The 21,870-nt window shown below is 42.3% G+C and overlaps 1 protein-coding gene across 1 annotated transcript in view; it reads right to left on the minus strand.

The window, feature by feature from the left end:
- Positions 1 to 1,252: 1,252 nt before the first annotated feature.
- BMERB1 (bMERB domain containing 1) overlaps positions 1,253 to 21,870 on the minus strand; it is a 45,463-nt gene continuing 24,845 nt past the window's right edge. Inside the window, exons 3-6 of the mRNA XM_030958489.1 lie at positions 10,084 to 10,157; positions 7,158 to 7,272; positions 6,002 to 6,084; positions 1,253 to 4,657 (exon numbers count right to left, since the gene is read on the minus strand). Of these exons, the coding sequence (XP_030814349.1) occupies positions 4,545 to 4,657; positions 6,002 to 6,084; positions 7,158 to 7,272; positions 10,084 to 10,157 (385 nt within the window). The 3' untranslated portion in view covers positions 1,253 to 4,544. The remainder of the gene's footprint in view (positions 4,658 to 6,001; positions 6,085 to 7,157; positions 7,273 to 10,083; positions 10,158 to 21,870) is intronic.

The raw sequence follows: 21,870 nt of genomic DNA on the forward strand, positions 1-21,870 counted from the left end.
ACTCCTATTAATAGCATTTTCCTAGCAAGCATCACTTTAAATGCTGTATTCCTTCCTGTATGACTATTTTTGTTTAGTATTACTTAGGTGGATAAAGACAGAAAAAAATCCAAATTCAAGTGATTATTAAAATGGCTTGTAGTGCTAGATGTATGCTACAGAAAGCAGACTGATTTAAATAGAGAATGTCATTTTACAAGAAATTCCTGAAATGCCACTTCAGGATGTTATTTGAGCATGTTTTGACACGGCTGTTAAAGCACTATTGTATGTCAGGCCATGGCTCAAGTTTCACATCAGTCTTTCAGTTATTGAATTCAAAAGTGAGGAATTGCATCCTGCCTGTGTCATGAAGGAGAAAAACAGCAAACTCTTCTGTTGGTGTACCTGGGATGAAGTAACTGGCTGCAAGAAACTTGATAGCTGCAGTCATCTCCTCTGGTTTTGTGATCAAGCCTGCTAAAATCCACTGATCTCTGTAACTGATGAGATTCACTGTGGAGGTATCAGTTTAAACATCTCTTGGTGTCTTACCACAATTCTCTCACTCTCCCACGAAGTGTTGTTGCAGAAAACTACCTCATTAAGAAACAAGAAAGCAAAATTAAATATGAGGGGAGATCTCCTGTGAGGCCCCTCCTTACTCATCTCTGAGCCAGAGTTGCTGCTGAGGCTGTTGGGATCCAGGCTCAGCTGCTGAGCTGTTCTCAGCATCCCAGGTGAGTCTTGTGTGCACATGGAAGGGAGAAGAATTTTGGCCTGTAGGCAACATTTTTGGTAGATCCTGTTTGAAAGCAGCCTGCTTGCCTGGATGTTTATAGGATGGATGGGATCATGTGAAACAAGATGCACTTTGGTAACAATGGGAGCATTTATGCTGGGGTGAGGGAGGATTTTTTGTTCATTTCAGTAACACCAGGGCCCTCTTGTCATGGCAGTTCTGATACTCAGGTGAGTTAGGACCCTTACATTCTCAGTGTAGGGCTGGGAACTGTCTAATTTGTGCAGGCTCTGGTCTGTAGTGAGGTTCCAAAGTCATCTTAGTGCATTATGAGATTGGCTTTTTTGGTGGGCTTTCTTTATTCAGTGAGAAAATCCTTTATTTCAGTAGCATCTCAAACTTACCCCTCAGCTTTACTCCTTTTGTGCAGAATAGTAACCTTATTCTTCTTGAGAAGTGTAGCAGCACAGGAGCTGCATCCCATTCCACTCCACAACCAACTTTTCCTCAGTAACAGGAAGAAACAAAGGCTTAGTATAACACAGCAGCTTAGTTTATTTGGAAATATGTTTAACTTGGAAGAGATTCAGTAGGTCTAGGGGAAGGTACAAGAGAACCATTTGCTGGTGGAATTGGTGATTTGTACAAACAGCACTTCAGCACTTTTGTTTTTCTCAGTAGACCAAGATCCTTTCCTGAACACAGTCATGTTTACCAGAGTGTGTCAAATCCACCTTACATATTCTTCCACACACTCTTCCTTTTCCACCGCCTTGCCTTCTTTCTGAAGTGATAAATAGCCAGGATTTCCAGAAGAGATACTGGGTGCTTCCATCAATGTCTCTCTCTGCTGACAGTGACTGATAGCTGAAAATCAACTCTGAAATGCTGCCAGTTACTCCTTACAGTCACCCAAAGATACTTGTCTGATACTCTGCTGATTTTATATATGGGGATTGTACAATGTGTTGTGCTCACAAATCATGGAAGTTACAAAGCCCCTAGTTGTTCTTGGGATATTCAGTGATTTAGTCTGGTTTTTTAAAATAAGGGTCAAGAGGTTTACACTTAATGCCTTCCTAAATTTGATTTGTTTAATTGCAGCCATTAGCTTTGACATCAGCCATAAGGGCTCTGCTGTGTTCTAGATAGGCAACACTAACCCAGTGTTGAACACAGTTGAGATTGTGACCTTACAGTCTTAAAAATCCAGGACTTTATTGCTAAGCAGCATCACTGACCTACTTCTGAAGGAACCACTTGTGCACTGCAGGCAAGCTCTTCAAACCCACCCAAATAAACAAAGAAATTTTGCTAATTAAAAACAAAAACTGGCATACAGAAAGCCTTCCAGCTGAGCCAAGCTAGAACTTCTGAAAATGAAGTTCACTCTCATTAACACTGCTGAAGTTCAGGTCCCTCTGGGGCACTGGCTGCCAGTGCTCAGCTGTAAGAATATTGCACATTCCTACTTGCTGTGTTTCTTCTTGGTTTTAATTAAAGGAGATTGCTCTATAGCCTGGTCATGAGTGTTGCTTCTCAGGAATGTCTGTTTCTTGCTAATGACATTTTTTCATGGAAACCAACATTGCACTTGCTTCACTCCATTCCCAGGTGGATTCTGTGCAGCCTGTAGGGATCACCCCACTCATCAGCACAGCCTGGGTTAAACACTCAAGTGCGGAAGTTACCTTGGGCCTTAAAAACCATGTGCAAAGTCTTTCTGGACCCTTTATTAGTGGCATTCACAGCTGATCTTCCTAAGGTTTAAAGTTGGTGCTTCACTACAGCTTTTCCCCTGACTCCCATTTGCCTTTAATAGTGACACCGAACATCTGCCTCTTGCCTTTAGACACTGACAATTCCTGATGTCTTAACTGGGTACCAGCAAGAGCCTGTGGAATTTTACAGGAGCCAATGGGTGTTTCTTTCCCTCCAATGTGTATTTGCTCCCCTAAAAGGAGTTTTCCCCATAACTGTGTAAATGCACCCAGGTGCCCTGCAGAGTCCAGCCCACACCAGGTACAGATTGTGAACTACAGAGCTCAGTGTGGTATTTATGTCTCAACAAGGACACTATAATCATACATGAGAGTCAGCCTTTGTTCTCTTTCCTGCATCTTTGGTCAAAGTAATTAAAGTGCTTCACGTCTCAGTGGAAACCTTTTGGTTTTTTCCCTCTTTGATCCCTAAAATTGAAGGTACTTAGTGACGTTGGTTCTTTGTCTCAAGTGAGTCTGCAATTCTGAACTTATTCTGGAAATGCAAGTGGTTTTCATCAAATCAGTCAGTGCTAGGGATTAGGTTTTAGTTGTATAAGGACAGTCTGAGTTACTTTAGATGGTGTCTATTGCGTTCAACCTTAATTAGATACTTTTTCTTTCTAAAAAAATAACTGTTTATCCTTTTGGGGTAACTGCTGTTAATTTTTTCTCCTTTCCTATACTGTGGTTCCTTGGAATATAAGCACACACTTCACTTAGCTGGCTTCACAAAATGGAAGTTCCTTTTGCAAAATGTTATTTTAGGAACTTGTTGCTATCTTTTGTTATTTCTAAGCCTGAGATTGTCACACTAGATCCATGTACGTTTATTTTACTATTTACACCTATCACAGTACATTTATATGGAATACCATCACACAGACAAACCAGCTACTGACAGCTAATATAAAGATATTAGATTCCACAAGCTTAATCTGCATAGAGACCAGAAACACACTTAATGGTGAAACACAGACACGTATTTCTGTATTTCCCTTAATTTTAAACCCATTTTATATAGAATGTGATCTTCCTGCCACAAATACCTACTTCTGTATTTGTATATTTGTCTTGTGGCCAATTCGTATTGGGTGTCTTGTGTCTTCCTATGCTTTTTTATGGATAGTTTCTATTTCTTGTGGTCACAAAATATACAATAAATACTTGCTTCAAGCATGGTTTTTCAATATTAGTTAAATTTTGTCTTCAGTTCTTCTCCCAGCAATCTCTCAGTGATGTGTAATCTCCTGCTGCATGTAGCTTGTAAAAATGGACAAAACCCTGGGCAAATATTTCTCTCACTTCTTGGGAGTTGGAGATCTAAAACAGAAGTGACACAACCTTGGACTGCATCATCAACTTGCAGATTACTGTAGCTGTGCTTTGCTAAAGCTTTGCCAGGGATTTATTTCCCCTGGTGCAAGCAATATTAATTTGACTTGAGAAACTTGGATATCATATGGGATATAAAAATCTGTAGCTACTTGCAGCATCCTTGTCACTGATTTCATTCTTTAGGAAGAATTTGAAATGAAACTCCACAGCAAAGTAGTTGAACATCTCACAAGTTTGGTATTTTGTATGCAACATCAGTTATCCTACAGTTGCTTCCTCTATCAGTTGTGCCATATATAGCATTGTTCTGAAAAGTTGTCAAAATAGGAGAATTTGGTGATTTTTGAGTGGAGTTTGTCACGGGGGGGAAAGTGTACAACACATTCTTCTAAAGTTATAGCCCATTAAAATTGCTGGTTTACACCATACTGGATTAAATACAGCCCCTTTTCATTCACCTGTATGACAGGGGTGGTTTTTGTTGACTCTACTGCTGATCTCTTCTGGTCCCTGGACAGCCACTAAATAGATTTCTTTTGTTTTTAGGCATGCGTGTAGAGTGATCCATGCAACAGTGAGGAACCTGCCATGGTGCAGTCCATGGTTGACACCTGTGCAGCTGCTCTGGCCTCCCTCAGCAGGATGCTGCTGGTTCCCCTCACCATCCACTTCCACTCAATGGAAACACTGAAAAGACAAGCAGGCTGGGAAGCCCAGGGCTCTCTCTACATGATGTTGCACTGTGTGGCCCCACAACAATCTTTAATAATTGCCAGCCCTGCCTTGGCAATGGTGGGCTTGCTTGGAGGAGGTTCTGCCTTCTTTTCTGCTGGGCTGCCTGCAATGTTCAAAACAGGACACCATTAGAACCAAGAGCTGCTCAAATTCTTCTTACTTCTGCCTTAAAGGGTGCAAACCTTTCCTGCCCTCTCTTCACCCACCCTGAATTTTTCAGCTCCTGTTTGAACAACACTCTTTGCTGGTTTGAAACTGCTCAGAAAGTCTTATCTCTTCAGGGAAGGGTGTTAAGAGGAGCTGAAGAATCCATACATCTCAAAGGGAGGGTAAAATTGTATCTGGTTCAAGGCAGGTATCCCTTTCACAGCCATGGGTCTTTTCACAAAGTCATTTCACTGTTTACCCCCCTACAAGGAACTGAAGGACAAAAGTATTGCTAGAATTTATTCTCTCATTGGCTTGGATGTTGTAACTAAGGGAACAAGATAAAGGTAGGTTTTCATTTTTCAGGGTGAAAAGAATCTTTAAAACTGCATTTAAAAGCAATGAGAAAGTAAACAAACAGGGGAGATGAGTCATGCTCCCTGTGACTAAGGGGGTATAAATAATTAGTGATGCATCTTAAAATGTCTCTTCTCAACTTCAAGGTCATTCCAGTCCCTCTGGGAACTCTTGAGCAAGATCTTGACCTGTGCAAAATGGCAGAATGTTTGATACAAACCTCTTCAGCTGCTGGACCTCTCTAAGAAGGGCACTGCTCTCACTTGACTCTGCCTGAGAGCTCATCTTGAGACAGAGCAAAATCAATCTGTGAACTGCTACAGCTCCTGCTGTGGCTGTGACTGTTCTGTTTGAAAGTTGTGGCTAAAAGCTTCTGAGGCAACATGAAATCCACTTTGTCTCTCAGAAACCAGTGTGCTTCCATTCTGCCTACAAGTGATTTGGGTTGGGGTGATTCAAAAGCCTATATCTGATGGTAATATGTAAGAAATTTGGGTCAGCTGTGGAACTTTGCAGTTTTTTCTCTAGTTTCCATCTTGACTGCAGTAAAAAGGTGAACTTTGTTTCAGGTATTCCAGAATGGACCTGAAGAGGGTTTTTTCCATTATTTTTTGCAGAAATAGATAGGAAAATTATTAATAAAAATCGAACTGCTTAGAAAAGCAGCTTGTGGCACTGTGTATACAAATATAATTTGCATATTTAAAACATGCAGAGCAGTCCTGAAGTCACCCTAGGTGACTGAAATTCAGTTTTAAGGGGTAATTTGGTATCTGAAAGCAAAGTGGTCAGCAGTTGCTGACACCCTGAGTTGTCCCTAGGTGATCTAGCTAGCTTCACCTAGCTTTTGCCAGAGGCTGCCCTGTGAAAATGCTCTTATAACCAGTTGTCTTTGGAGTTTTTCCTTTTGTTCTTGTATTTTTCTTAATCATTAGGCACTCACTGGTAGGAGACTGTGTTGCTTTGTCGATGGGTTTTAACTTGGTGCGAAGGAACTCGGCCATCTCCCTGTCTTCTTCTTTTTCCCTGGTGGAAAGAAGAAAACTAGTTGTTAGAGGAATGAGTTTTCTCTGTAAATGGGACAGCAAAAGCTAGAGCAGCTAGGATCAAGTCACTAGTAAACAATTAATTTCTTTGCTATTTTTAGAAACATTTAATTTTGCTGCTTATTAAAAAGCAAAATATTTGCCTAAATGAAAAGTGCTGCTGGGGCTTTGGTGATTTGCACACAGGGCTCAGTGAGAGCTCTGGGTTCAGTTCTAGCTCAGGCTCCTCGTCAGCTGCTGCCTCTGGCCAGCTCTCTTTGATCAGCTGCAGGACTGGCAGAAGCTTTGCCAAATCCTCTCCTTGCTTGCTTAGAATTTCAATGTGTTGGAGGAGATATTGTCATTTTGGATAAATGGATTGAGTCTTTACTGCTGAATGACGGGGAAGTAAGAGCAAAACTGACTCTGTAGAGTGCTGATCTCAAAGCAAAGATTGGATTTGGGTGCTCGAAATGAACTTTTGAGGAAGCCTACAACTTTCTTGTCAACTTTGGGCTAATTCTTTGGGAGATTAAATGCTTCAGAACCTGCCCATGTCTTAGGTAGGGCTGTACTGCTGAGTGTTTTTTAGTTGGTTTGGGGTTTTTTGTTGTTGTTTGGGTTGTTTTGCTATGACAAGATGGGAATAGGATTAATCAACCTGACAACATGAATAATTTAAAAAGGAGGATTTTAGATGTCTACAAATATGTCCCTTGTAGAATTCCATTTCATGTCTACTTCTTCTCCCAAGAGAATTCCCTGGTAGCAGCAGAAATCCTTTTCTTTTCAATGGTAAATGCCCAGATTGTTTCTGGTAGGAAAATAAGAGGCCAAAGCTCACTGTTATTCATGAGATGACTGAATCATTAATGGGATAAAGAGCCACAGAATTAGAGTAATCTAATTTTAATGGTTTTCCTATGGAATGGAGAGGAGGCTTTTAACTTGGTAAGTTGTTTTGAAGGACCAATTCTCTCCCATTAATGTTGATTTAAATTTTGTCACTTAATCTATTATATTATTAGGCTTGTGGAATGCCACTAAATAAGTTCAGGTGCTCTTGGTTCTTACCTTAATCTCTCCACCTCTGCATCATCTACAAGAAAATCTCTTTTTTGTACCAGTCGATGAATCTTCTGAATCAGCTCATCCTCTCTTTGCTTCTCCATCTTTGTTTTTTCTTTTTCTGGTCAAAAGGAGAGAAAAGAGTGTGTTACTTTGGACTCTGGGGAATGTGAGGGGGTGGTGTAGGACGTTGCAGATGTCTGAGGATCAGCTGCTGATTGAAGTCAATGGTTTTCCAGACTGAGTCACCAAACCCCAGCAAGCTGGGTCACTGCCTCTGCTCTCCTCACTTGCTGCTCTTGGCTCTCATCAGCTTAATGGGCTGAAGGCTCTGTGGGGTTTGCTAAGCCTGCTTTTAATTTGCAATGACTCTTCAAGACATTGCTTGGAAAAATTTTCAGAGCTTTGGCAAGAAAATAGTTGCAGATGCTTTGTTCGAATCCAATGTACAAACTCCATCTGACCTCAGGGGAAAGGAGATCACACCAAAAGGAGCTATTTCTCTGTGTTTCAGGACAGCTTTGGCTGTTATTTTGAAAATAACACCTTTTTTTCTACTCTGACAAGGTAGGTGAGCTGCAAATCCCCATCAACAGCATCCATTGTAAAATGTGGAAAAATAAATGCAAGTTTATTTTCCCTGTACTTCAAAAATCTGAGTAATTAATATATGTCCTTGTTAACTGGCCAGCCTGGAATGGCCAGGTTGTCTGCAAACAACAAATTTTGCAGCATGAAAGATGTGCCTGTTGCAAACTAAAAGTCATAAATGTTAGGGATTACAGAGCTGTTGTTTCAGGCTATAAAGCAAATGTATTTAAGACAGAACTCTTCAAACCTTGCAAGTGCAGCAGAGATGAGAAAGCCAGGGGCAAATCCAAGCTCATGTATTTCTCTGAGAAGCTGAAAATTTTGAGCAGCTATGAAGACACTTTGTATTAAATCAAGATTCTGGGCTCTGGGCAGCAGAACTGCCCAGTTCAGTACAGCGGCAGCTGGGGGAGGCAGAGTGAGCTCTGCAGTCTGATCATCTGAGCTGTGTTGTGTCTGCTGATTTAAGTTATAAGACACTTTAAATTGCTAAACTAATCAGACACTTGGAAACAATTGGTTTTAGTACAGATTGAAAAAAAGAAAGAATGCTTAGAAGTGGTTGCTTTTTCCTGCTTTGTCTGTTAATGGCTAAGGAGCAAGGACTCTCTTCACTTCTGAAGATAGAAACTACTTTCTACTTCCTTTCAGTCTATCCTTTTCCTAAATTGAGATGTGCCCTCCCATTATATCCTTCAGGAAACTGTCTACTAAAAATGTTAATATATGTGGCAAAATACTGCATATTCTGTGTACTAAAAGACTGATTCCACACTTACTGAAATTGGCTAAACTGTGTCCACTGAAACCAAAGAGCAGCTCTCCATGCAAATCTGTATTCGTACAGGAAAATCAGGGTGGAGATCCTGTGAATGAATCCATTTCTGGAAAGTGTTTTTCCAGGTCAGGCACGTGCTGTGTCAGCACAAAGTCAGTGCCAGCCGTGCTTTGTCTTTGTTAGGACCAAGCTCCTGTGACCCTGCCTGCAGATGCTGCTGCTGGGGCTGCACCTCTTGGATTCTTAAATTAGCTGAGATCTGTGAAGTTCTAAGGAGAAACTGCTCTCTGTGGGTCTCTGCTTCAGGCCTTGAGACTGGAAAATCACTTCTAAAAGATAAAAAAACCTCCAAACAGCTGGAACACCAAAAGAATGAAAGCTGATTAACTCTATCTGTTAGTTCAGAGGCTGGACAGGAAAGCTGCAGATCAGGAAAGTGAGGCAAGGGGCAGCATTCACAGATACTTCCTAGGATTTGTAATCCTCTCCATTTGAATGAATAATGAATCAACAGTGTTATTATTTAAAATTTAAAATGTGACCGCTATAAGAAGTATAAGGAAAGAAAAAGTAAGAAATATTATTAATCTATTTCTGTTAGGTGCAAAATGTGGCAAAGTTTTTACACAGCTAAAAGTGAGTGGTTTCAGCATGGTTCTCTTTCCTATGTCACACATGCCCTTCTCTCTCCTTTCTGAGGACAAAATTGTCCTTCAAAGTTGCACAATAAAATGTGAGGAGGAAAAATGAGGATAACCAAAGGACAGTCAAAACTTGGACTTAGTATTTAAGCAGGAGCAGTTAAGCAAATTATTTCTGCAGGGTGCTGGAGGCTGTGCAGTAATATGTGATGTACTGGCCTGCTGCAGTTGCTGAGTGTTCTGCAGGATCTGTCTATTTTTTCCTTGAACACAGTGGGGCTGTTGTGGATCATCTAAAATGGCAAAGCTGTGGAGAAGTGGAATTCCTCACTGATGGCAGCTGGAGTTCTGAGCCAAGGACTGCAGAGCTGCCCACAGCTCTGTCCCTCCTTCAAACAGGGAATTTGCAGAGATTTATGGCAAAACACAAAACAGAGTTTTGGGCCTTGCTTTTTGTAGAAACCTGTTCTTCTCGATCCTCGAAGGTAGATTTAACTACAGGTGAGATAATGGATTGGTGTAGCAAGGGAAAAATCAATCACATTCAGAGTGATGGTTATAAATCCTTCTCCTCTCCCTCTTTTATCTCTGGTATCTCAGCACTTGTCTTTTTTACCTGACAATCTCTGTGCCACTTGGTTCCCTCGAGATTGCCAAGGGAGTGCAAGAAATAAGGAATGTGCTCCTTGTTTGAGTGATGTCTGCAGGGTTGCTGCCATGGGAGCAGGGAAACACAGCATGAAAAGAAATTTAGAGACAGAGATTAGAGATGGGCAGGAAAATGAGAATTAAAAATGAGGATTTGAGGAAAGAGAGATGAAACTGCACCTTGTGGGGAGGAGATTCTGGTTGTTGGGGCATGGGTGGGGACGGTGCCAGGAGCACAGGGGTTATCCTAACACTGGGTGGAGTCAGCCATTACCTGGGATTGCTACCAAAGTCTGCAGCTCCTGCTTAAGGTTCATAATGTCTTTGCACAGCTGGATGTCATCCATCCTGCAGAAACAGAAAAAGCATGGTCAGACATGCAAACCCCACTCTGTGTTGATGGGATTGGCCAGATCTCATCTGAGTGCCTGGTCCTGGCCTGGCCTGAGACCTGCCAGCCTGAAAGGGATCCTGACACTCTTGGCTCACCAAGTTTCACAGAAAGCAAAGGATATTTAATACTAAATGCCCATTGAGCCCTTGGTTACTTGTCTTACTGGCTCTAATTTGTGTGTAGGTTCATACCTGTCACTGTGGATAATTTCAGATTTTACTTTCTTGAACATCAGAGAACATTCTGTAGTGGGAACCTGTCTCCATAATGGTCCTGGGAGAAGACAGGTGAGCCATATTGCACTTACTGCAGCAAGAGTTTTCACCAGGGAAAGAGCAAGAACAGCAGAGAGCCTGGGAAGGGGCAGCAGAGGGTGACAGATTATTTGGCACAGCCAGGGCAAGGTTCATATTCTACCACCAGCTTTCTTTGTGATCCTACTAATAACTGAGCTCTAACACCAGAGATCTGGAAACTGACATCATTTGGCATTTATCTGTTTGTGAGGTTTTGTGCCTTGGGTGAATGTCCTCCCCGGTTGATGTTAAATGCTTCAAATCCTTGATATGTGCAGAAAGTCCATTAATATTAAGACACAGCAGACAGCTTAAAAAAAGAAAAGTAGCAGCAGAAACTGCACCTTCAGTTCTCATTGAAACTGCTGCTTCTCCTGAGAGCTGCCACTGAATCACTGCCCTGGAAGGCAGCAGCCTTCAGCACCAGCTTCCTGGCACAGGTTTTATCCCAGTGCCACAGGGGCAGCCAGGGCTCAGGTGTTGGCTCCAAGGGCACATCTGGGGCTTCCATTTGGAGATCATGCCCTGAAGAGCACAAACCCAGCCTGTGTGATTAATTGTACATTCTCAGCTCGGATCTCACCAACACTCTCCCTGCCCATGGATCCCTGGGCTCTGTTTTCCACACTCCTGTGCCTGAGGGGGGGATTTGCTGCTGCCTGAGCCCCTGGAGCAGCTGAAGTGCCATCAGAGCAGGGGCTGGCACTGGGTGTGTGCATGAGAGGGAGGCCCAAAGGACAATGCAGCCAAATCATTGAATTAAGTGAGGAGTGGGAAAAGTAGGTGTTTCTGGCACAAATAAGGGTTTAATCACACCCCAAGAGCTTTTATTCTCCGTGCTGTCCCTGCCAGGATTGCAGGTCTCTGCAGGGAGCTGTCCTTCAGCTGCTTTGCTCTTGTTAGTAAAACATGTTGATCCCTCTGCTATTTGCTGCTTGGGTTAACTCCATCTTGCCTGTTCTGCTACTTTCCCTGTGCTATGACAGCTATTCCTGCTGCCTTTTTACCCCTCTCCTCCCAAAATACAACCATGAAATACCTCTCCTAATAATCTTTATTGCTGATGTCTTTTCCTTCTTTGTGTACCCCTGTCACTTCCACTGGGATCTGCTCTTCCACTGCCCATCTGTCTTGTAAGACTTGGTTTTGGTGGGAAGAGCAGCATGTTTGCCTCAGGAGCAAGGTCCTTTGCTCTGTGTGTTTAGGACTTTTGGAGGCAGAGATGTTTTTACTGATGAATATTCTGGCTTAGGCTCCCCATATTATTCACTCTCATCCCAAGCAAAGCCTGCTTTACTCTTGAGATCCATCACACTAAATGGTACTGGAATTACTTTTATCAATTAATCTTAAACTGTCCTCCCAGGAGAGTGAGAATTCAAAATGTGCTGGGATATGAGCAAGGCTCACAGCTCCTTATCTATTCAGTGCTCAAGCACTTTGGGGGGCATGTTGGTACATCTGACTAAGATGACCATGCCTAACAAAGATGACATTTTCTTGGCAAGAAATGTTCAATATCGAACTGCTGTATTCAAATGATATCAGGCCACACTCTCAACTAGTAAAGAGAACAGTGAGTTTATACAAAAGAGATCTCTGTGATGGACAGAGAGGATTTTTTTTTTCTGATTCAGAAGATTTGGCTTCATTTTGAGAAGCTCTGAAATACACTAATTAAATACTTTACTATATCACTTTGGCTCCCTGCCCTTGCTGGGGAACTCTAAAAAGCTAATGGCACTGCTCTTCTCTGAGGATTTTCAGGAATTTAAAATACCACCAGCAGTATATTCTGAGTGAGCAAGATCATTCATGTTCAGCACTCCCTACAGTCCCCATGCCTAACTTGTGGCAAAGGTACTGGCCACATGGTGCAACTTTAGTTGCACTTTCTCCCATTATTTTGGCTGGTTTTCAGTCTGACTGCAGAGCATGTAGCTGGTACTCCGTGTATATTCTCAGTGTCTCTTTTTCCTGAGCCCTAAACTTTGTTCCTGCTTTGTAACACACAGCAGAGAAGTAAATCCGTGGCCAAAGCACTTTGGGTCTGTGACAGCTCTGTGACCACATGAATTCCAAAAATCAGAGTCAGATGACCTCTCCAGAGTCCCAGTTCTGCAGGCTGGTGCATTGTGCTGATGGGCAAAATCTGAACCTACCATCTGCACCAATCCCCTCAAGCACATGGAACATCTTTCCTCCCATCTGTGTCAAACAGCCTTTGTGCTTCATCCACTCCACAGTGCTGATTAGGAAAAAAGTCATAAAAAAAGAGGTTAAATGATTAAAGAGAGGGCTGAAGGACATATGGGACCATGCCAAAGCTTCGTCCATCTGATTTAATGAAAGCAGGATGTATGGTTCCTTGTAACTATAAAGCACATGCCACATCTGCCAGCAAACAACACTGAATGTGAATGCAGGGCAAATAATACTGAATGCAGGGCAACAGGTGCTGCCCTGGGCAAGAGCTGCCTTGTTGCCCTTGAAGGAGAGGGAAGAAGAGGAACTCCTGGAAAGGAAATCTCTTGGAAGGCCATTCAATCTGTACTGCCACTATGAACCTTTCTTTCTTTTCCCCCTTATGCTCTGGATGTTGGATGTGAGTAGTTACAAGAGTCCCAGAAGAAGTTAATGCTGCTTCTGAAAAAAAAAATCCCAGTGTATTTGTCATTTGGAAGCTGGATGGTCAGCAGGGTTTGACTGAGAGCATCCTGGTATTACTGTCAGACCTCTTTAGGCAGTAAAAAGTGCTTTTGGAAATCTTAAGGAAAGCAGCAATCTGCAGAGTACAGGAAAAAAAATTCTTTGGAACCCTTAACCTACAGAGGTTCTTTCTCTTCTCCGGAAGACATGGTACATTCTCTTCAGTCCCTGCGAAGACACTTTTCACATTGTAGAGAAAACACCAGTGAAGCAAGCAGCAGTTACACATGGCAGTTTTTCCTCCAGAGCTGAGCTTTAAATGTCTGTCCAGGAACCCTAAACACATGAGTTATGAGAATGATAAAACATTTCTCTGGTTAGGAGCCCAAATCCATTCCTGGTGTAATTGCAATAGTATTGAACTAGGGATGGATTCTCAGTGTGCTTTTGTGGATTCCTGACACGCTGCCTGCACTTCTGCTCTTCCCTTTCTTGATGGCTTATTGCAGAACCCCCTCTGCATGCCTGGAGATAGCACACAAGCACATATTAGTCTTTTCTCTCATGGTATTTCAAGCTATATCATCACAACCTACAAGCAGATTCTCTGTTTGCCAGAAAGAAACAACAAAAAACCAAACCTCATCACGAATAAACAGCGGGAGCAGAAGATTTTCTAAACCTGGCACCAAATGACAGGAAAATAAGTGGGCTGGGGAGCCTGCAGAGCCCTGGCACAGTGACTCAGCCCCATGACATGTTTCTGTGTCCAGCTAGCAGGGGGGAGTGCCCTGAGCACTGTCATTGCCATGCTCCAGGGAGGTGACAGCATGAGTCACCTCTGCTGGCACCATCTGCACCAGGGCAGCAGGGCAAGCAGAGCCCTCCCATCCAGCTGGGCCTGGCAAGCCCCTGAGGCTCTGCAAGAAAATGGGAGGCAGGACTTTTAAAAAACACACATTCTGTACCAGACACAAAAGAATTGTTTTGTTTTGTTTCAGTAGAAATTATTCTTCAGCAGCTGAATTTCTCTATCTTCTTCTCAGCCAAGGAAGAAATCTGAACTCCCCAGTGTAAGACCTAGGTGCCATCTAGAGACATGCATAGGAAAAAAGGAAAAATTATAGTGGAAGCTCAGAGAAAAATCACTTAACACCCCCCTTAATGGTCAGACAAAAAAAGATATTGCAAACAAGACTGACAAATACTTCATACTTGAGTGTAAGAACTATTAGTAACACCAACATAAGCATCAAATATCATTTTCATTGATTTCAGGATGAGCAGAGCAGTTCAGTGTGTCTGGAGAGCTTCTGCCTTTGCTGAATGACTTTCAAAGCTAGAAATAGATCTGTGCTCCCTCCAGCATGTCTATAAGAGGAGGTCTGAGATTTCCTTTGTTTTCTGTTATTGGATTAAAGTGCTTGAAGTTAAAAAGGAATGTAGACCAGGTTTGCTGGTTTCCTTCCCTCTCTTCCAGGAGGGTTTGCAGACACTTAGATTATTTTTAGTTCTGTTTTAATACATTCCTGCCCCAGGAGTAAAGTGCTTGCAATTGTTGGAGTTTCTGAAGATTTGATAGTGCCAGTCCAAGAGCTGGCCAGAGAATCAGGTGTCATGCTAAGTCACAGCTGACATGATTATGTAACCAAAGGTCTCCCTGCAGGGATAAAAAGATCATCTCCTTGGTGGTGTCTCCAGTGAGCAGGCTGAAACCAGCCAAGAGCAACCAGTAGTGATGGAGAAATTTGGGGGATTGAAGGAAAAAGATGTGTAGAAATAAACAGAATTGCTTTAGGGATGGGGATGCTGTCAAGCTGCAGACTGGAGGGACTTGAGTGGAGGCTGCCTTTGGGTACTGCAGGTGTTCATGGCTCTGCCAAAGCTGTGGGGCATCTGCAATGGGGAAAGTGTTCTAGGGACTACCAGAGCACTATAAATGTATAGAATCACTGAACTGTTACGGTTGGAAAATGCCTCTAAGACAGTGGAGTTCAACAGTTACCTCAGCACAGCACCACGTCCCCAGGTGCCACGTGCAGATGCCTTTTGAACACTTCCAGGGATGGTGACTCCACCACTGCCCTGGGCAGCCTGTTCCAATGCCTGATCACCCTGTCAGTCAAAACATTTTTCCTTATATCCAATCTAATCCCTCCCTATGCAATTTGAGTCCATTTCCTCTTGCCTTGTTGCTTGTTATGTGGGAGAAGAGACCGACCTCCACCCGATGCTCCTCTTCTACATTTGACTCCTTTTTGTCTCTGTCAGCTTGGCTTAGTTACTTAAATCTCCCAATTATAAATCTGTGAGATCACAGGCAACATTTAATGAATCCAGAACAGGTTGGTTGAGTCATTTTGGTGTGTGTTTGTCACTGATATTGAGCTCAGCACCTGGTGCTGCTGGGGCTGCAGGACACAGAGCTGGCAGTGCAGGGAACAGATTGCTGGCCAGCCTTGGCAGGGCAGCTCCCAAACCACAGCTCCTGGGGTTCACTTGCTCTACTAAAGGAAATGGGTCTGACTTTCACAGCTCCTGGGGTTCACTTGCTCTGCTAAAGGAAATGGGTCTGACTTTCACAGCTCCTGGGGTTCACTTGCTCTGCTAAAGGAAATGGGTCTGACTTTCCTTGTTGGAAGTGCTCTCTGCTGGAGGAACACTGCATAGAAGCTGCTGAACCACAACTTGCACAGTAATGTAATTCAGGTATTGTTTCTGAGAATTGAAGATGGCATTTGAAATTCCCAGTCCCAGAAGGGTCATATTTAAGGTATATTTCACATAAATTCGGAACAGTGTCTAGAGGGAATGTCTGTTTTTCATTTTCACTGACATTGCTCAGTTCTCTTGAGCTTGGCCATCTCCTCTGCCAGTTACAAAGTTCTGCTATGAATCAATAGTAACAGGAGGAGTTTTCCTGAAATTGCCCCACTATGGAGGGGAATATTTCTCCACGTGGCTAAAATTTACTAAGTTAATTTGTCTAAAAACATATAGACAGTAGAGAAGTCAGATTTAAATTCACAAGTATCAGCCCCTGGCAGCAGCATACAGAAGATTCTACACAAATGCAGAGAGCCTGGTTCATTTGAACTGCTCTGGTAGTTCTATTTTTGGATATTAGGCACAGGAAGGAGGAATCTTTAGGTCTGGCTGTGCATTGTCTCCAGCAGAATCAATGATGCATTTCATTCTTCATTTGCCTTCATGTTTGACCTTTTCTTATTTTGAAAACCAGAAAAGCAACTATTTGTTATCCCAGCTGAAAAGAATATAAAGGTTTCTGATATAAAATTAAACACTGACAGTCCCTTCCAGGGCTTTTCAATTCACTGGTTACTCTCCTATTTACAGCAGAAGACAAGTGAGAAGGACCAGTGATATACCACAGGGCAAGGGGGCATTTCACTGCAGAACATCCTGGAGGAAGCTCAGCTGCCCAAAAGGGGGATCCAGGGTCTGTGAGTGCCACTTGTGCCTGATGGGCTGGGGGGGTCCCAGGGGACAATCCCCTGCCCCTTCCACTCCTGCAAACCAGAGCACACATAGCCAAGAGCTGGGAAGTGAAGAACAATTTGGGATAAAATGTTACATCTGGAAACACAGTGCTAAATTTCTACATTAACAATGACAAGGTCAAAGACCAAAGCTGCTGCTTCTTCTATTAACAGCATTTTGTGACAGCCACAACACATACTCAATGTAGAAAATGCTGTTTAAAGAAAATTCTCTATTAAAGAACTATTTTTCTAGCTATCCAACAGAGACAATAATGAAAATCTTTTCTAAGACAAGAACATCTCAACTACCAATTTTACAATTAATTAAATACTTTCCAAATGGTAACTTTATCGTTATGCATCACTAAAAAACTGCTTTTCTTTTCAGAGTATTTTAATGCACCGTTTTTACAACCACACATTGAAAGTCTAATGTTGTGTTTTCCTCTGGGGTTGATGGTTTGCTGTCAAACAGGGCAAAGGAGATGGGGCTGCAGAGAGATCCAACTGAACTAAGGCATTTTCCTTCCTCTGGTAGAGCTGATCTCTGTACTTTTAGCTTCAAGTGCACAGTGCAGAACTTTGCAATTCTGTCCTGAACTCCTGTTCTTGAGGCTTCCAGGCTTGTGAGGAGCTGGGAGGCTTGGCAGAGCTGGACCTTAGCAGGCACAGTGACATCCTCGGGGCTCCCAGACCCTTGGCAGTCCCCTGGAAATGCTGTTCCTAATCTCAGGGACCTCGAGCTTTGACCATCTGACAACTCCCATTACAAAAGCACCTTGTGCCATTTCACAGCTTGCAGTCCCCTGGTTATTTCCACGAGGACTCTGGTTATTGGCAATGTGTTTGGGAGGCAAAGCTCAGTGTGACACAGCCACAGCTTCACCCTGTCATGCAGGAGAGCCTGTGCCCCACCAGGCTGCACCAGGATCTTACAGCTGGGCTTGGAGTTTTTTCTCCTGGTGCCTTATCTTCTGAAGCCGACAACCTGACATTTCTATTTATTGAACAATATGTACCATCACACAGCTGCCTCCTCCTCTACAGCCTCCCCAAGTCCATCTTATGTTCTGAGAGCAAGATACAATCAGGAAGAAAAAAAACTAGGAAGGAAATCACAATAAGTGATGCTGTATTGTTAAGATTTCAGAACTGTGAAGGAGAAAAGATTTATTGCTCCTTTCCATGAAAAGACAGATCTTATCAGAAAACACTGACAACAACAGCTCTATTCATGAGCAAAAACCTGGTTTTGCTGGTGTTACTTATTTACACTGCAGTAACAGCAAGATGCAAAACTCAGAGAAAAGTACCAGATGTGAACACAGAAGTAAACAATCCTAAGGGAATTCCTGCTTAAACTGAGATGACAGAAAACAGATAACATCCAGTACAAAGGAAAAAAGGAGCAGCAAAAGAATCAAAAGTAGCCAAGAAAGCAAAAGTCAGAATGCCTGCTTAGCAATAACACAACCAGTGAGTTACCACTGCTCCTCACACCTCTGACAGCCTGTTTAATCTCCTTCCTCTCACCGTCCCTCCCTCCCACCCTTCCCCAGGGTGATGCTCACTGTGGGGCTCTGTCGCCACACAAAGCATGAAGCCACTGAGAAATCAGAGTTGATGTCACATTAGTGAGACACTTTTAAGAGTGTTAAAGTATTTGGTTCAAAAAAGAATTAAAATTTGAAATTAACTTTGTTCATACAGAGACAACAATTTTTCCCTTTCTCACCGGAGAATGGAACCCCCCATGAACACATTTTTCTGTTTCTTTCCAGCATTACTTTCAGAGTTCAACCAGTTTGTTTCATATTCCCACTTTGTGTCTACTAGATTTCCTGCACTCATTTTAAATTAAAACATGGGGTTTCTAAGTTGGTTTATTTAAGGTTGCCATCACTAAGGGAATTAAGCCCTCACTTCAGCAGTTCCTGTGTACTTTGGTGTTGTTTCCTTTTGCAGTGGTTGCATTAAGGCAGGCAATCAGCAGAGAGGACTTTGTATTTAAAATACCAATGTGCTGTGCAAACTGAACTGACACAAAGGTGAGACTTCATCTGACCTCTGTGGATGTCCTGTTGTTCTTCAAAGGAACACGGAGTTTACATTTTCCCCATGAATTTGCCCTAAGTTTGGGATTCTACCATCACACCCAATACCCTCCAGAATGATCATTACTGACTGTCCCACCTCAGCTGCTCCCAGCAATGGATACATCAATATCACAGCAGGACAACTGAGATTCATGGGGTTTTGCAAACCAGGAGAAGGATAAAGGCTGAAAAAGATGAGTAAAGAAAAAATAAGCCTGATTTGAAGCAAGAAAAAAGAAACCAAACTAGGGATAAATTATGTACTCTGGACAGCTAATGAAGCTGTGGGACTGCAAAGTCAAATTGCAGCAAACTTTTCTACATAAAAGGTCTGGGATTTCAAGTAAACAAACATAATAGTGTAAAATGGTCTAAAATCCTGACTAGAACTATGCAGAATTTGGACTAGGTAGGTGTTATGAGTACTCTGGAAAGGAGGGAGTCATCTACTAATGGATAGTGAGAGTGCACAAAGACAATGACCAACTTTAGCTCTGAGCCAGTGTGGAGGTGAATTTGGCCTCTTCACAGTATTAGTTTAGTGATGTAATAACCACACAGACATTAAGCAAATAAACCACTGCGTTTATAGCATTTTTAGAGATTTTAAAGAAAAGTTTAATGAGTAAAACATTTTCAGTAATTGCCTAAAGCAACCTAATAGGGCTTTATGTTTAATATATCCTATTCCCTACACATTAAAAAACTGCCATTCAGTACCACCTACATGGCAGAATTAACCATCCCAAGACAGCTATCACAGGTGGAAGCAACTTCCACAGTTTTAGTTCAAGGTCATCCAATAAAGCTGGCTTGAGGCTTTGCTTTCCCTCTGGAAAGCCAGCAGTGGCAGGCACTGGCAGGTTTCCCACAGACTGTGTTTCATGAGGACAGTGGATGCTGTTTTATAAGAATTCCATCCCTTTCCACAGGAACAGGCAGTACCTGTTGGTGAGATGATCTTACCTTTACTAATAATATTTACTGAATCCAAACATGTCAATGTGTTTTAAAATGCATGAACTTTGCACTACAAATTATTTTGAAGTTCAGTTTTGATCAGCTCTATCACATAGAGGTCTGAGGGTTTGCTGCCTGTCCCTGTCAGCTAAACTGAGCTAACACATGCATCATCCATTCTTACAACCATGTCTTCCAGCACAGCAGATTTCCATGCCCCCAGCAGTCCTAAACTGCCTCTGAAGCCAAACACATCCACAGCAGCAACACATTAAATGTGTGACACACAGGATGCTGCCCCAGCAGCTCCCTCAGCTTCTGGGTCTGTCATCTCACCAGGAAAGAAGAAAATAAAGGAAGTGGGACAGGAGCACTGGAAAGGAAGAGAGAGTGTGCATGTTCTGACGTGGTGTGTTTGCCTTCCTCAACAGCACAGACAGATTGAACATTCACAGCTTGACCCAAAACTCTTTTTATCCAGAATGTTTTCAGGAAGGAGCTGAGAGAAGCCTGAGAGGAGAAGGAGGGGGATGCTGGCAGGCTGTAAACTGATGCTTGTCTGTACATATTGTCTCCTTCAGATCTATATACGCTGAGCTCTCAGCTATTCCAAAAACGAACCAGGAAGAGCTGGAGATAGCATATGATGGCTTCAAGGTATATTTTCATTTCCTGGGCTGGCTGGAGACAGTCACAACAGCTCCTGGCATAATTTTATTAAATTTGATAGTATCAGTATCATTGAAGGAGAGATGCTACAAACAGCCACAATTCCTACATAACCTGGACATATCCTGAGGAGGTCCATCCTGGGCACCAAGCAAGGCAGGGTCCTGAGCCAAAAATAGCATTTGATAATGTAATTACAGACCAAACCCCAGTGCATCTGCTCTGCTGTGACTGAGGTTGCCTGAGCTAAAATATGATTGTACAATATAAATTGTGGCATTACCAAATTGAGGAAGGCTTGATTTTATAATCTGAAAATTGTGTCCTTTATACTTCAGGTAATTCTTCACAGCAAGCAGGCATTCAGCTAGAAGTGATGTGGATTTCCTGGGTATGAAGAGAACAGCTGCTTTCAGCTGCTCTCCTTTTTTTTTTTTGTTTTCAGGGAGGAAACAAAAATAAGGAGCAAAGCAAAGGACACATTTATCAAGGTTAATACCTGACTTGCAATTGGCACAATGGTTTGGGAAACATCATGGCGTGTTAGTCCATTGCTTCAGCTCATTTTGCTTTCTTTGTTTCTTTTTATTGATAAAAAAGAAAAACAAGAATTATCAGAAAACTGGCCTCAAGTATACACTACAGGATGAGCTATTTCACTGTAGGATATAGCAAATAGATAAGAGTTCATCTGCTTTCCTTGCTTTTCCAATCAAAAAATTTCAGGGGTAAGGCTAAGAATAAGCTGTCAAACATCTAATTTTATTGAGTTTCATGCAGTTGAATTAAAAAAGCTGTGTTTTGCAATAAAAATTATTACAAATTTGAAAATCAGAGGTGTCAGTTAGAGTTTCTGTAGTGTATAGCTTTGCTTCACTTCAGAGTTCCAGAAAGTCACCCTGTTTAAATGTATCTTTGTGTGACAACACTTCAGCTTTAAATGCTTTAGTTTTAATTACTGAAATGAGGGCTTACATTATGTTTAGTGCACCAGTAAGGAACTTCTACTTCTCTCTGCAAGGCAGAGGAAAAAGAGTGTACAAAGGACTGCAAAGTAGTACAAAAGAGTGGAAAATCACATGTATTGAAACTGTACAGATATTTATGGTCTTCACTTAAAATTGTTTGCTGTTTCATTTTTAAACAGGGTAAAACCTGTTTCCACTGCTCTCACAGATGGTTTTTTTCTCTGTTTTGGGGAAGGTTTTTTTAAATACAGTGATAGGCAGGCTACAGGAATATCTGTGCTTGTCTGAGAGTGAATCCTTGGTCTGTCACTAAAAACCAGTATGTGCTGCTCTGTGGGACTGGGGACATCATTTGTGAGCCTGGCATAGAGAGGCAGTGAAATTGCAGCAAGTTCATAAAGATATCTTCTGAATTTGAAAATAATTTGGATGGGTACTAGTACATGTCCAGTCTGTGGGTGCCCTCCAAGCCAAGCTGTTCTGTGATTCCATGTACAGCCAAGGGCTCCCTCCTGCAGAGTTTGTG

The sequence above is a fragment of the Camarhynchus parvulus genome, chromosome 14 (assembly GCF_901933205.1).
Source record: "Camarhynchus parvulus chromosome 14, STF_HiC, whole genome shotgun sequence".
Taxonomy (NCBI): Eukaryota; Metazoa; Chordata; class Aves; order Passeriformes; family Thraupidae; genus Camarhynchus; species Camarhynchus parvulus.